Source organism: Hydractinia symbiolongicarpus, chromosome 11 (assembly GCF_029227915.1).
Source record: "Hydractinia symbiolongicarpus strain clone_291-10 chromosome 11, HSymV2.1, whole genome shotgun sequence".
Taxonomy (NCBI): Eukaryota; Metazoa; Cnidaria; class Hydrozoa; order Anthoathecata; family Hydractiniidae; genus Hydractinia; species Hydractinia symbiolongicarpus.
In genome coordinates, this window is record NC_079885.1 from 12,595,987 (window position 1) to 12,612,926 (window position 16,940).

Sequence of the window (16,940 nt, forward strand, 5' to 3'; positions counted from 1 at the left end):
AGTATTGTTAATTGTAGATAGCAACAAGCCTAAGCCAATTGTTAACTTTCAGGGCAACAAAAATGCAATGAAATTCCATATGTTTAGCTACTGTGTAATGTTTAGTAGCTATAGGTCATATTCTAGAAGCTTGAAATGCTTTATTAAAGTACATGAGAATATATTAAAACAAAGATATTATTTGTATCGTTCCTGTAAGGCTTTTTGATGTAACCATAATTTTTTGCTGCTAGTGCAGGGAAAAACACATCAATTTTTGGAGCTGTTTTGTTTTTATATTTCCTTATCATGCCCTGTATTTCCTCTATTCATGTTTTCGCTATAATTTTGTCACATTTTTTTTAAGTTTATATCTTTTAGTTTTGTACAGCAAAATGGAGATGTATAAAAACACAAAATTGAATAAAGATGACATCACTCAAATTGCCCAAGACGCAACAGATTGGGCAACTATCCATGGCATTGTGATGAGGAATGGAAAGCATAAACATCTAACAAATTTTGCACCCTTTATGCTTTTTCCAACACCATTTCCTACCTATTTATATGATGAGGCAATGATGGTTCAAAAGGATTTCCACACTCTAGTTCACAGAGCAAGTCTGGATCATGAATTTATACACAGTTCATTAAAAAGGTAATTAAACTCTGGAAATTTGTCAAGTCTAAGAAACTATTCTTCACTGCCTATGGAAATAAGAAAAATTGTTAGAAAACAATTTATTGAAAACAACACAGTAATGCAATAATTCTTTCTGCTAAGCTTTCGAGGCCTGGTTTAGACATTTTAGGGATAACTCTGAAGGTTAATGGTTTTTTTTTCTTATAGAATTTATGGTATATTTTTATCTTATAATAATACAGTAATACATCTGTTTCCAACATGTAGCTGAAAAAATTGTCTCATAAACTGATAATGTAAATAACATTAATTTAACACCAATAGCATAAATTAATGAATGTAGGGCAGTTATGAGTTTGAGGCCAAATAGCATCATCATGGGTTGGTGATGCGCAGGTATCTGTCCATCTGAGACAAAAATGGGACCAATTTCTGAAAGCCCTGTCAACTCACCTATTTTGGAACAGATAGGTTTATGACATCATCAAAATCCAATTATTTCTTCAACTAAGCATCAAAAGCATACAATCCTATACATTTTCTTTCAGACTCTTAAGTGTAAATGAAAAAAAACATCCTTAGAGAGCTAAATATCTTGAGAATAATTATATGCTAATTTTGTCTCCATATATTGAAGTCACTGTACCTTCTACCTTAAACAGTAGAGGAACATCGAGAAAAATAAATGTATGTTTTTACATATCCCAAAAACAACATGACATAAACATTTTTCCTTTTTTTTCCTTTTCTAACATGTAAAAGTAGGTAAACAAAGAGAAACTTTGAGACTGTTTTTGCTTTGTTTTGCTATCACAAAATCACTTCCATTGCACTTTACTGAGCATTATTATTTGAAGTTTTATTTTAAAGTCAAGCAAATTAAAAGAAGCACCTGCTGTCTTTTAAGACCTTTTGATACAAAAATAACACAAGAAAATTTTTTTTTAATAAAGTTGAGTACATGTAATACTTATGTTTTCTAAGTGATAATTCATGTCTAAAACTCTAAAACTATATATCTATAACAGTGAAACATTTTATTCTGATATATATAGGTATTTATTTCAAAACATAATGAATAAAATTACTCTTAGACAATCACAAGAGGCACAGTTTAGCATTCCCTTGCTTCATTCATTTAGAATGCGTTTGTTTACATCCCTGCAGACTTACGTCACACAGGTTAGTATTTCATCAAACAGAAAGTACTAATCAACACTGTATAGGTAGCAACCGTAGGACTACTTTGACCATTAATATCTCAGGAACTAAGGCTCACAAGTATAAAAATTTTACAACCAATTATATTTACACTATAATGAAAATTTTAAGCAGAACTTGTCACATGGCTGTTTTCGTCATCATCATCATTCTCGGCTTAACATTCGTTTTCTATGCTAGCATGGGTTGGAAGGGGTAAATTAAAAACCTTCCAATCTTATCTGAACTTAGTTAGATCTAAACTCAAGTTCCTTTGCATTAAGCCTCCTCCAGAATGGTCTTCGACTAATAAGTGTGACTCTTATCAATTAGTCATTTTTGTAACATAAAAGTCTGTCCTTATTACCTCCTCCCAACTCTTTCTCCGTCTGCCTCTGGGCTTTGCCCCAAAAAGTATCAAGTCTCTAAACTTTCCTACCCAACTATCCTCCTGCATTCTTACCAAGTGTCCCAACTAACTCAATCTTCTTATCCGGATAACATCTTTAATGCTACGATACCTAACCTGCTTCTTAGCTCATTTAAACTCTTTCTGTCCCCTGGACTGGGGTTTTCTAACATATTATTCACATTTAAAAGAGTGAGTAATATAAGCATAGTGGAAATTAGAAAGAAAGAGTGCACAAGCATTTCAACTAAATTCTTTTGCAACCTTTTAAATTTAAGCCCATCCTGTGAATATGGTGAATATGTAGACATAAATAGCGAAAATATATAATAACTTTTTTAATTATTTTAACTTGTTTTCAAATTTAGTTTTTTTGTTCATAGAACATCTGTATGTGTACAAAATCTAAATTACATATTTTCAATTTTTAAACAAAAAAGGTTAATTTATATTTTTTAACTTTCTTTGTGTTTGCCTTATATAATATATTTTTTATATCAAGTAAATATGCTATCAACCATTTGATTCCCGATAGTATAAAATTGTGTTGTTTTTTTGAGAAAAAATCAAAAAATGGCAAAACAAAATCATGAGGGTAGTTTTTTTTTAAAAAAAGTTTTATTCAATATTATCTATCTTGTCACTTCGGTCCAATTGAAATTTCAGATATTTTTGTTATTCCCAAAGAAAAAACTGCTAACACAAACCAAATCAATTCTAAATTAATTCAATTTATTGGAGAGACTGGTCACAAGGTTGCTACATTAATTGTGGTGCATGTAGCCAACTGAAATAAACTTCCCCATCCACTGGCATATGCGTGGCAAATATTGACGAAACAAATTGTTTCACTTTCTTTTAGTGTTATTGTTCACGATGAATTTACAAAGCGACAATATGAGATTTACGATCAAGTCAGAAAAGAAGGAATAAAACCTGTAAGTATTGACATAAAGCCTGTAAGTAATGAAAAAAATGGGTGTCACTAAAATTGTGTTTTTAAAACACTTAAATCTTTTGAAAAAATGCAGGAATAAAAATGCAAAAAAAAACGGATGTAGCTTAAATAAGTAACATATTGGCAGAATGAGTTTAAATTCCATTTGAATTAAAAATCTTTTGAGTATACCTATATCCTGACAATCTGCAGAAAACTATTCTTGAAAGAAAATTATAAAAGGCGTTATGTGCATTGTTTCCAGGAATTTAGAAACACTCACAATAAAATACAACATGTAAGGTCTTTTGATTTTTTTATTTTACATTTAGCATATACCCTAAACTTCTTTTGATACTTGCTGCATGCTTAGTTATGTTGTCCAAGTAGGTCTTTGCATATTTTTAAACAATTCTGATTGTATATATACCCAAAATAGCAAGAAATTAAAACTATCCAAAAGCATGCTCTTTGTATGGGTAGCTATAAACAAAAAATGATTGTAAAATTTTGCAAATATGGTATTAATAAATTTTGTTGTAAACACTGAAAGCTAGCCACCTGAGAAAGCAGAAAAAATTATGTGTAGAGAGAAACAATATTTCACAGAAAAACAACACAGAAAGAAACAAATACACTCTGTAGTCAAACAAGTGAACACTAATAATTCCACACACATCAATGTAAAGTTTGTAACCAAGAAAAGCAAATTAAATTAAGATATACAATAGTAGTCTTAAAAGAATCCACTTAGGCAGACAAATATTTATTTTAGAAATTTTAAACCAGTGCCTTTTTCGAGTACAGTCTGAAATGCTGTTAATTGTTCACAACAATTTCTTTGAATGGCTGCAACCACTAGCATTATAGTACTGCACACCAAGACGACATACTATTTCTCGTTAAAAGTTTTGCCTAAATGATTTACTGGGCAAAAAAGTTTAAATTAAGAGAAGCTTTTGGTTGCCAAGAAATTTCTTTTACACATATTGTCACAGTTTCTATTGTAAACAAGCATGTATCCATATTGCTAAATATATTGGGTTCTAAAATTATATGCACAAATAAATATGTAATATCAAGCATTACTTTAGTGAGGTACTACATTGTGCACAAAATGGCTTCATCCATTTTTATTTTCAGAAGAATAAAAGACGCTAACCTTTTTCATAGTTTTTACAAAAAAAAAAAAAAAAAATACTATTACTATCTTTGAGTTATCATTGTCTTATTATCATCCAAATATTGCCCCAAAGTTAAGTACCAGCTTACCATGTATATGGCAACGATCAGGCTTTTTTCACTTTTTTAACAAATCTAGAAGTTCAACTTCAATATTATACGCTCTGATTACATGGTTGATGAAACCAAAAAAGATGTCGTTGTTAATGGGCATACTTTAGAAGAAATTCGTCCATATGAAATTAAACAAATTGAAGTCAACATGATTGCTGCATCATTTGGTGGATTGGACTCAAAAGTTGAAAAGCTACATAGGTGTGTTCATTGTGTTAATTATATAAGACATGAAGAAAATGTGAAAAAATTGAAAGAAAGTCCTAAAGTAGTTGCATTAAATATTGATATTGAATTTATTACCAGTAAAACCTTTGTCATACACAAAAATAGCACATTTTAATATCAGATGGTGGACATAAATGTGTGAACAAATTTAATTATTTTACCCCCTGCACCATGTAAATGGTGAAGCTAGATACACTTGTTTTCCTGTTAAAAAAGGAAAGTCAATATATATCTTCGAGACAATCATGTTACATAAAAGGGCAGATATTATACCAGGTATGTATGACAAATACATTCTTTCACAGAAACAGTTGAAGAACCTAATTCAAATACTATCACCATCTCAGTTTCCCTCCACACGGCCACTAGTCCCAGTTAGTAATTTCTATATATTTATGTGTAAGCTTGTTTTAAAAAGCTCTCAGAAAAATCTGAGAAATTAAATCTCATTATGTCATGTAATTTAAAAGATGTCATCTTTTATTTGACATGTAACCCTTGTGAGGAGAAAGTATTAGTGAAACAGTAAACTTATAACTACGTACTAATGGACATATTTGAGAAACTGAAATGGGAAACGCTTAACAGAGCCATATTTTAAATTCTTTTTTTTATGCCTACTAAAAAAGAATCGCTCCCAACTTACGTAGCACATATGCAAAATTGGGATATGATGCAATGACCCGTTAAATTTCTCATTAATTTCTGTTTTTATTATGCATTTTCATTGTAAAAGTAATTATCACCAATTTTAAGCTATACATACAAAAATTTGAAAAAAAATATTCACACACAGCTAGATAGAATATAATATATTAATAATTATAAACTTTGTTTGATTCATTGTTTCACTACTGATCGTTTACTAGGGTTTGCTGTACTTTTCAAATTCATATCCACTTTGCTTTATATTAGTTTTATGTATTGTTTATAGATATATGGCTGATGTTATTGGCCAGAATTGCCCTTATAAAAAGGATCAGGTACCAGATTATAAAAAATTTCAAGAATTACTCACTATAACTTAGCATTATGTATTTTCAACACCTGACACATCACATTTGAATTACACTTTCCAAATTAATTGTCAACAATAAAAATAGAATTACACTTACCAAATTAATTGTCGAACAATAAAAATAGAATTACACTTACCAAATTAATTGTCAAACAATAAAAATAGAATTACACTTTCCAAATTAATTGTCGAACAATAAAAATAGAATTACACTTTCCAAATTAATTGTCAACAATAAAAATAGAATTACACTTTCCAAATTAATTGTCGAACAATAAAAATAGAATTATACTTACCAAATTAATTGTCGAACAATAAAAATAGAATTACACTTACCAAATTAATTGACGAACAATAAAAATAGAATTACACTTACCAAATTAATTGTCGAACAATAAAAATAGAATTACACTTACCAAATTAATTGTCAAACAATAAAAATAGAATTACACTTTCCAAATTAATTGTCGAACAATAAAAATAAAATTACACTTTCCAAATTAATTGTCAAACAATAAAAATAGAATTACACTTACCAAATTAATTGTCGAATAATGAAAATAAAATTACACTTACCAAATTAATTGTCGAATAATGAAAATAAAATTACACTTACCAAATTAATTGTCGAACAATAAAAATAAAATTACACTTTCCAAATTAATTGTCAAACAATAAAAATAGAATTACACTTACCAAATTAATTGTCGAATAATGAAAATAAAATTACACTTACCAAATTAATTGTCGAATAATGAAAATAAAATTACACTTACCAAATTAATTGTCGAACAATGAAAATAAAATTACACTTACCAAATTAATTGTCGAATAATGAAAATAAAATTACACTTACCAAATTAATTGTCGAACAATGAAAATAAAATTACACTTACCAAATTAGGTAAAAATGCCTTTTTAACTTACTATGAACTTTAAAAAATGATATTTTGTTTCTAACAGGTTGCTACTAACACAACACTTGAGAATCTTGCAGATGGTATGGCAAAACTATGGCAGCTGTATGGAAATGAGGAGTGAGTGGAATGCTGTTCATCAACTGTAAATTGGTCACATGTTACACATGTGATAAAGTTTTGTGCAATGTAACCCTTAAGATTTTTTTAGCACTTAGTATAATACATGTGTACAAGTACAATATTCCTCCAAAGCAATTTGAATTGAAAAAACTGAATTCTGTATACTTCGTGTCGTTCATTTTTGCTTTAATTGCATTTCTGTAACCGATGAATGAAAATCAAATGAAATGTTGAAGGCTAGATTATAACTAACAGTATGTTACCATAAATGCTAACACATATTGTTTCTTTATTATTTCGAAAACTTTTTTGTTTCTTTTGCTCTGCAAATCTAAAAATGAAGTTTTGTATTCCAGCATTGATCACCTTTTAAGAAATTGAAATCTTAATACTGTCTCAATAACTAACAGTTACAACAAACGTTAATCTGTGCAATGTTCTCTTAATTTGTATAAGATTTTTCTCATAAAACTTCTCAATAATATTTTTACCTTTAGTGCTGTTATTATATTTGTAGTCGAAAAAGGTGACTCAAACAGATTTGATCAGAAAACGTTGGAATATAGTTTTCACGATAGGTATGAATTCCTATTTTAATTTTTTTTTTCAATTTTGACCTTTATTTCTATCAAATCAGCTGTTTCTTATTTCATTTTTATTATGTTATTTCACAGATGGCTTTTTGTCTGAATGTGGAATTCATGTTTGACAGTCACTAAAAAATGTAATAAAGTTGGGAGCTGATGTTACGATAATAATTGGTATTATGTGTACATAATTTTAAGATTATACACACATAATACCAATTATTATCGTAATTTCTATTAATTAGCACTAATACCTGCTTCCCATATAGAACATTAGAACTGAAATTCATATATGAATATTTAAATTTCGTTTTAGTATTACTAGACTTGGTATAAAGAAGCATGTTCCTGTTTTATTTCGTTGCTTGGAGCAAATTTATGAAAATGGTAAACTAAATGAAGATGGAAGCCTAATTTTGTAAGTTTTTTTGTGTGTTTTTACCATTCATCTGATTAAAAAGTATCACATTGCTTTAGCTACACTAATACTGAAAAACATGAAATTTGAGGGAGAAAACATGAAATTTAAGGAAAACATGAAATTTAAGGAAAACATGGAATTTGAGAGAAAATAGGATTAAAATTAGAGATAAGTTAAAGTTGAAGTTATTGTAATAAGGTTCTCAGTTTTAATTGCACTTTCGGAAGTGTCTAACATAACCACAATAAAGTTTTTACAAAATTTCCGAAATTATCTAAAAACATTTAGCAGTGTTGAAATACTGCCATAAGAATACTGTTAACTTATATAATAATTATTTTTTAAATTATTTTTAGTGAAAAGAAAGAAGTAGCATTGTGTTATTTTCGAGCAGGATACGCTCCAAGCCATTTCCAATGCGAAGAGGTATGTATGGTGTGTAAATAAACCAAAAGTGAGAAAACTAGGCTATATTCAAGCTAGAAAAATATAAGCAGAGATATGCAATACTGAATGTGTCAACAATACTGAGTTAACTCAACAGGAGCCTCCATTCCAAATTATGCTTACATCAAATGTTTACGGCTGTAAGTGGAATTTTAAAAGTTAATAACTGTGAACAAATAAAGTCCACTTTTAATGTTTGTGGAAATAATACTTGTTTACTCCTATTAAAGTCATCTTTACTAATCCAGTGTGTGCTTGGCTGTAACAGAACATTTAATGTTACTTGGACAGAAGGCCGCAAGGTATGACGAAACGATAAACCCTGTCTATGTGGTCAATAGGGGCAGCTAATCAAAAATAAATAAATGGTAACTTTAGACAAGGGATCTTGATTGATCACGCAGGTGTTCTAATTTTATTTAATGTAGGCATGGAAGGGAAGATTAATGATTGAAAGATCTACTGTACCAAAATGTCCAAACATGGCTGAGCAATTGGTCGGAACGAAGAAAATTCAGCAAGTATTTGCAGCACCTGGTATGGTAGAAAGGTTTATTCAAGACGCAGAAGCTGTTAAAAGAATCAGAAGAACATTTGCTGGTTTGTATACATTAGATCCTGTAAGTTCAGTTCTGTTAATATCAAATTCTAATTTCGAGCATCTGTCACGTTGTTCGCGGAAAATATTTCAACTTCCATGTAGATTGAGTATCTGTTGCCTTAAAACCTTATTTAAGTATGGCTGATTAAGTTGTTCTTCTCATATGCATGTAAAGGTGCAATAGGGAAAAACAAGCTTATGTTAAGAATATCTCCGGCCCCAGAGTTACCCAGACACATTGACATCACCAAACAATACTAACAAAATACGGATACAGTTGTCTGTGACTGAAAATACCGAACCAGGCCAAAATTCCGCTTTCCAAAGGAGATGTTTTTTCCTAAAGAATGTGCAAATTCGAAAAAAGTGATTACAAAGACTAACTTAGTTATGAAAGTTGGTTAAGCCATTGCAGTGCACTTTTAGTTTGAAGCCAAATAACTTGGAAACGAATGGAAATAACTGACGTCATCTCCTGAGTACCACCTGGGACCAAAATGGGAGTAATTTCCTAAAGCTTGGTCAATCCATCTGTTTCGGAACCGATGGATTAATGATGCATCAAAATACCTCCAAACCCTAATATCTCTGTAACTATTCGTCAAAAGTACACGATCGTATACATTTTCTTGATTAGGATTTTTTTAAGGGGAAGAAGGTTGAAAGAAAGTAACCTGATAAATTAGACGTGTCTGCGATGCTTCGATTATGCTTCGATCTAAAAACGCGTAGTCTATATGGTTAAAATGCATTTTCTGTGTCGCGTTTATTTTGACATAATTGTTTTAAATATAAAGTTTTGTGTGAATGTAACCTCAAATTGGTTGGAATACGTTGTATTGTTGTCATCTTCAGGGAGCTGATGGCGATGCTGCAGCAGAGATGGCTTTAAATGTTCCTTCAAGATATGTTTTAAAGCCGCAGAGAGAAGGAGGAGGTGAGTGACCTTTTATGTTTTTAGTGAAGATACTTTTGCGGGAGATCTTTCGTAAATTTCAGGCTTTTTCAGGCAAATTAAACTCGCGAATATTTCAAAAGTTGATACGTCGTTTTTGTGATTCACCAGATTTAATCCACCATAATTTTCGATGGCAATGGGAGAAGAACAAGGTGCAAAAAACAATTTATTTAAGTTGTTTGACAGCGAAAACATTCTATAGTTCTTTATTATATTTAAAAATACATAACAGTTACACAAGAATATTTTCATATTCAACATTCAAATTTCACTCTAAATTTCACAAAAAATTAAATTTGAACAAGAAGCCCTGCGGCTTAAAGATTTCCGTAATTAGCAATAATCTGAAAAAGTACTGAACTTTGAAGAGGACTGAGTAATATGGGGGAACAAAATCATTGTATTATCTAAAAATTTTAAATTCAATTTTTGATTATTATTGTAACTGTAAATCATAGCTAACTTAACTTACATAAACTTCATTTCTCTATAAGAACAATTTAGGAAAAAAAAATAATAAACCTGAAAATTGATGAACAATAAAAACAAAATAAGAACAACGGTAAAGCTGAAAATTTATCTATTTTCTCTTTTTCTCTGAAAAATAGCTTGGAAAATATCTTTAAAGGTGGCAGCAAATTTTTTTCACATAATCATTTTCTTTTATAAAACACTTGTCACGATTTTATAGCTATAAAATTCCTCTTTAAATTAAAAACCATGAATAATTAATTAATTAGTTCTGTTGAATATAGCTTTAGTCTACGTGCTTGCAAAATTGTACAGAGGGAAATGACGTTAATAACATCAAAGATGGCGCATTATAAGATGACCTTCATTATGCTACACTGCACGAGCTTTAACTTTCGATAGCATATAAACTTTAAAATAAAATATTAATCATTGGATAATAAAACAATTTGTTGCACTGTTAGGATTGGCTTAAAACTCATTTTGGCCTCGTTCTCAGAAAAAAATCTGTCAAAACGAGGATTCAGGCTTTAGCCTGGATAAGTTTCGTGCGTCCAGCCTAGCTGCGCTGTCTCTATCTATCTCTCTATCTCTTCAGGCGATTTTAGAGATTCCGCCTTCGCTGGCGGAATCAATGATGTGAACACCAACGCGGTGTACATTCTCTACATTACAAGCGTGTTTGTCGTCAGTCGTTAATAGCGCTATCATAGAATCCTCTTCGCAGCATCCGCGTTGAAAGCAGTATCAATAGGAATTAGGAAAGCTATCCTGGGTAAATAATTTTAATTAAATGTGCGCTAAAGTTATGGCATTCAGGGTCGGATACTAGATTTTTTTTCTCCTTAGGCAGATTTGCGAAGCAAAGCGAAGCCACCGCGCAATTTTTGCTTAGCAAAAATTGCGCGTGTTAAATCAGTTGGGGGCCTTGGGGGACGCTGTAAGCCCCCCAAGTGGGGTCTGGGGGGAAGTCCCAGAGGCTTTAGTTTATTTACATATTTTAGCATTCCAAAATGCAGCAGACAGGACCTTTACAAGTCCATTTCTTACATGTTTTTGAAAAAAAACAATCATAAAATTTTTAAATGAAAGCCAAATAATGTTTTCAGAAAAATTAAGGCTAAAATTAGCTAGCTAGCAAAACTTCTTCTTTCTTCTCCATGCAAAAAATTTTTTTGCAAGTTATGGGTGAATATAATAATAGTAAACATTGGCAAGTAATCTATAAATTTTCGGAAAGTAGATTGAGTTAAGAAGACATAATTCTTATAATTCGGTAATGCAAAACAGTATATAAGACTAATAAAGAATTTTCATATTTAATCAATTCAAAACATTTAATAACATGAAAGAGGAGGTCCTGAAAGGAAAATAAGCAAAAACAACAACACAAAAATACATATGTAAATAGGCTTTATTTGTATTGTTTTAGATCATAGTAACAACAACATAAACAACAACAGATAAATACAATAAAATAAAAATGACAAGATTATATAGCTAATTAAAAACACTCTTACAACACAATAACCTACAAAAATGAAAGAATGAACACTGATTTAGCGTAACATTAAGTCAAAAAATATTTAGCCCTATTAGCCTAATAGCAAGAAAAACACTGTTTTTATTTTTTGGTAACCATTTTTGGCTCAGACTTTTAAAATGTCGAATCAAACTTGAAAATACCTTTTAGCTGTTATGTAATAATTATTATAAATACTTGAAATTTTTACCAAAACAAAATCATTCAAGAACAGATATCGTTAACTACATTATTACACATTTTTGTGTCCATCTGGATAGGGTTGTAATAAGTGTATATGCTAACTCATTTTCGCCATATTGGTAGAACCACATACATTTTCCATGTCTATCAGCTTGACAACTTCTTTAGTGAAAATGTGAAAAACCTTTGTCATTTCACCCATTAAATAAAGCCATGCCTTTTTCTTATTCGAATTGTATATAATTAGCACCATTATAAAGTCAAAGTCTTCCTCCCAAAACTAGTGTTCTTTTCCTTGGCCTTGTGACATGTTAAAAATCGTTTGGAAAGTGTCTACTGCCAGAAGCTTTGAATCTACAAAAGTAAACATACAAATTTGTTACAAAGTCAACAAATTCTTATATACATTAAACCTTTACCAGCTACAAAAAGTAACCAGCTAGCTAGCTATTCGATTTATTGTGATGTTATAAAATGTCTTGTTACTTAAATAAAAAAAACCCAAGACAACATAAAGCTCTTTTGAATTTGACACAAAACTTTTTCAAATTTGTTGAAAGTGAAACTATAAAGAGTTTCATGTTTACACTTGCTAGCTAGCAGAGCAATAGAAAGCAATTGTGTATCTTACTATAAAATCAATGGAATTAAAAGTAAACAGGTGTACCTGAAAGCGTAGTCATCGAGTTAATGCTACTATTTTTTTTTGTCAAAAAGTCAGCGATTAAAATAAACAATATTGTCCTTGTAAGGTGGACTTTCTGTCGGCCTATAGAAAACTGCCATAAATTTACCCAAAGTCGGCGAAAAGAACTCCCCAGTCGGCGAGAAGTGCTTCTCGCCGACTTTACCAAATTTTACGGTAGCCTATGGAGTTGTTCTGCCCAATCTTAGGACACTGCCCAATCTTTGGACATAAAAATGCCTTGCCCGGTCTTAAGATAGCAAGATTGGGTAGGAGACCATGTTAGACGCCTTTTAAATTTTAAAGAAGGGATGTGCCACACAAGCTCTGTTGTTTGCAAGACCCAACAACCATTCTCAGGCACATTAAAACATCATATTTGGGATATATGATAAACAAAAAACGAAAAACAAAAAACTGTTAAATTGACCAGGCCAGTTTTTGTGCATAGTAAAAATCCTAGCTATTTCGCTATAGCCAGCATGTTTATATATTTGGCATTTATATACAGCTCGTATTGACCAAATTTTTTAAAAAAAAGGTTTATATATAAAGAATCAGATAAATCGTTAGCTGTTAACTTCATTTTGAATGAGAAGTTTAGCTAGCTAGCCAGCTAGCGATAGTCAGCCATATATGGTTAAATAGTTTCAATTTTTTTTATCCACATTTTTATATAAATGGTATAATTTTTTCGCCTTTTGATTTGCCAAGAAAAGTTTCAATTTAAAGTTCCTTTTAAGAGGTACAGTCCTAAAATTGTCACTGTTCTCTTTGTTTTCCACAATTGTTCTAAGATTGGACATGTATGTCTATAGATTGGGCAGTCCAGTCTTAAGACTGGCTACCCATTTGTCACTGTCAGAAGATTGGCCTGGCCAGTCTTAAGATGGGGCACTTGGAACAGGCCTGAAGTATGAAATAGGACAATATTAAATCGGTACCGTAGCACTAGGAAAAATCTTACAGACACGGCAAATCACCGTGAGGGAGATACTGCTACAACATAATATGAAAAAGCAAAGTGAAAACGGAACCTAGTTGTAACGATTCTAGAAAGCGTGGGGAGACTAAATTTTTCCTTAGGCGAGTGCTGCGTTTTACCAATGTGTGAATCCACCCCTGGCATTACAAATGTTAGTTCCAGAAGTCATTTCTGTTCCAAAAAAATCGAGTTCTCTTTCAACAAAGTTTCGGCATCCTCACTTGATAAGTTTAATAAGTTTCAGTTTAGCAGACATTGCTCTTGAATTCAATTCCCCAATTAAACTGTTTTTTTTTTAATTTTAGGTAACAATATGTATGACAATGATATGGTAACAGAGTTGAAACGAATTACGGATCCTGTAGAGAGAAGTCAATACATTTTAATGGAGCGCGTGCAGCCACCTATCGTTAAGAATTACATTGTTCACGTTGACCATGATAAACCTTCATTAGCTGATACTGTTACCGAGCTTGGTGTGTTTGGCGTTTTTATCAGGTACGTGTGAACACTGTTTACATCATCAGTTCAACATAGGAGTAGGTCTTCGTACGCGCTTCAAGAATAGATACCTCGTGTGTATTTTCGTGTCTAACCTTTTTTTTCCTTCGTGGTCTAACGAAATGATAACTTTTGGTATCTTCGCTTTAACGTGGGGAATAATAACTTCTGACATAAATGCAATTACGACAACTAGGTAAGTTCAAAGAAATAAAAACTGTATGAAAAAATATCAATCTCTCTTACAGCGACGGAGAAAAGGAGATCTTTAACAAAGCAAGTGGTCATTTATTAAGAACGAAAGATATCGAACATAAAGATGGCGGCGTAGCTGCAGGAAGAGCTGTTCTTGACACTCCATACTTAATATAACGAAAGAACTTTTTTGATTTTATCCAATTTACTATTAATATAGATTTTTATGTTCTGTTTTTTATAAATATTACTGTATTTCCTGTCACTAACAATTTTCCCTATAGTGTATATTTTCTATTTTATCTCACGAATTGCTTGCCTTGTTGAAACTATCTTACATACAGATCCTTAGTCCCTTTTGCTTTTTCTTTTCAAACGAACAAAATTTTACACATTTTACGCGCTTGGAAAGACATCTAGTTTTAATTGTTATTTGTACATCCTTCATCCTTTTACTATTCAATTTAACTTTGTAAGAAATGGAGTGAATTTATGTACAGTAATATCATGATATTTTTGTCCTACCCACCTTGGTACGGGCCTTACGCTCTTCTTCTCTGGCCAAGGCTGCCATAAACTGCTTAAAGTATGCTAATCTCTATCTTCTTTATTTCTCGCGTAAAATGATATACGGTGAAAGATCCTGCGGTTTAATATGACGATCTTTTTACTAGATGACGAAAATTTTCATTGGCAGAAGAAGTTTTTTGTTAAATTTAAAAATTGTGATTTTTTTTCGCATAAAATAGTCAAAAGAAAGTCCTAATTTTAAAAATGAATTATAGAATCTTGCAATAAGAGGGACACCTCTAATGACGTCGAAATGGACAACATAAAAGAAGAAAACACGTAATTGAAACGAATGTCAAAGTCAAAATTTCCGAATTGCACATGCGCAGTATATCAAAACAGAGGTGGTTCTTTTTGTCGCTGGAAAAGTTGGAACAAAAATAAAAGTTAAAAATTTTCAACTTTTTTTTCTTTACGGCGGAAAAAATATTTTCAACCAATCAAATCGACTTAAATTGGACAAAAATGGTAGCTGAAATTGCTAGATGTAGAGTAAACAAACAAAATGGCAAACAACACTAGTAGTGATGAAACTTCAACTTCGTTGTGGAAATGCCGGTAGAAAAAATTCCGTGGAAATTTTCCCTGTCCACGGAGAATTTCCCAGAGTGGAAACGGGCCTTAACGTCAAACATGATAAATAAAGACGACGCTGGTTAAAGATGAATAAGAAATAAATAAATTTTTCGTCCATGTAAAAACAGCTAAAATAATCGTCGGTTAAAAATGACGATTTTTTTGACGTTAAGTTTCACCGACAAAATTAATGATCGGCTAATTTAAAAATTAATAAACTAATTTTAAAATTTATTAATTTTAAAATTTGTTAAAAACTTTCGAACATTACTTTTGATCCTTTTGCTCTAGCGAACCATAATTATAAAGTTGACATGAAACGCGAAGGATGAACAGAACAATACTATGAGCAAACAAGATGCAGGCGCTGCATAAACTATCTCGCTATTAAAAATGCACAACTATGAAACATCCACAATGCGGCCCAATTCTACAATTTCTGCTAACAAAAATGCAGCCTATCATTCATGGTTATCGCGCGATTGAAACGTTTATGGTCTTAAACGGCATTTAGGTGATGTCACCATCATGTTCAGCATACTTTTTTTGTTAACTGTGCCAAATTTTGTCGAAAATAAAATAGTTTTAATTTCGGACCAATTTTGGCCTAAAATGACATTTAGGTGACAAAAAATCAAAATTTTGATGTCACCACCATGTTCGGCATACCAGTTGCGAGTTGGAAACCTATCCTCGCGGGCGAGATAGTAAAAAGAAAAAAAAAAGTAAAAATAGTTACCAAGATGAGATTCGAACACACGACTACTCCCGTGTCGGTGCTCAGGGTCCATTTTGGGACGGACAGCTGTATTTGAATACCCTAGCATCTGCGAGCTAGTGTAACAAGTGAAGTCGACTCATTTTTTTTTAAGGCCTAATTTTAGTTCTCATCCGCAGAATGTGATTATCAAGTAATGAAGCATGTTTAATCTTATTCAGACCAGGGAGGTGGGAGGTGGGGAAACAATGCCTACCTGACATACTTTAGTAACATTAGTATACATTAGTATACATTAGAACGGATAACAAAATGCTCCTAAAACTTCTGGTGGCTGATTTTTGAAAAATTCAATCAGGTACACGCCCAAGGCACGGTTTTATGTATTTTGAATTTGTTGAGATATTTGTGCTTTTTTCAAGTTGTATAACTGTGGATTTGTAGGTCATGTAGTTTAAATAGTTAAGGTCTTTTGCTACTAACACCCATTCCTACGGTTTTGTGAGTTTAGTGCCTTGTGAAATTGTTCAATCTTCGCGCTCTGCAAAGAAATTGTTTGGTTTTCATATTCTATCCATTCGTCCATCACTTTTTGCAACTCTCGATAAACCACAGACCTATCATCATACTGTCTATTTTGTTTATTTTTGCGATAAATTATTTTGTACTTGAACGACTTTTATCTTTCCATCAGATCATTTACTGCGTTAAATTTTCAAAATAATCTTAAAGATAATTATCTCTACATA

General features: G+C 31.4%; 1 protein-coding gene across 1 annotated transcript; it reads left to right on the forward strand.

Moving 5' to 3' along the window:
* Nucleotides 1–314: 314 nt before the first annotated feature.
* On the forward strand, nt 315–14,622 carry LOC130614102 (glutathione synthetase-like). The gene is made up of 12 exons (XM_057435502.1): nt 315–637; nt 3,094–3,169; nt 4,490–4,665; nt 5,627–5,675; nt 6,674–6,747; nt 7,248–7,328; nt 7,654–7,755; nt 8,115–8,184; nt 8,634–8,825; nt 9,662–9,743; nt 13,937–14,129; nt 14,381–14,622. The coding sequence occupies exons 1-12, from the start codon at nt 375–377 to the stop codon at nt 14,502–14,504; spliced, it is 1,482 nt and encodes a 493-aa protein (XP_057291485.1). The 5' UTR covers nt 315–374; the 3' UTR covers nt 14,505–14,622.
* The last annotated feature ends 2,318 nt before the right edge of the window (nt 14,623–16,940 follow it).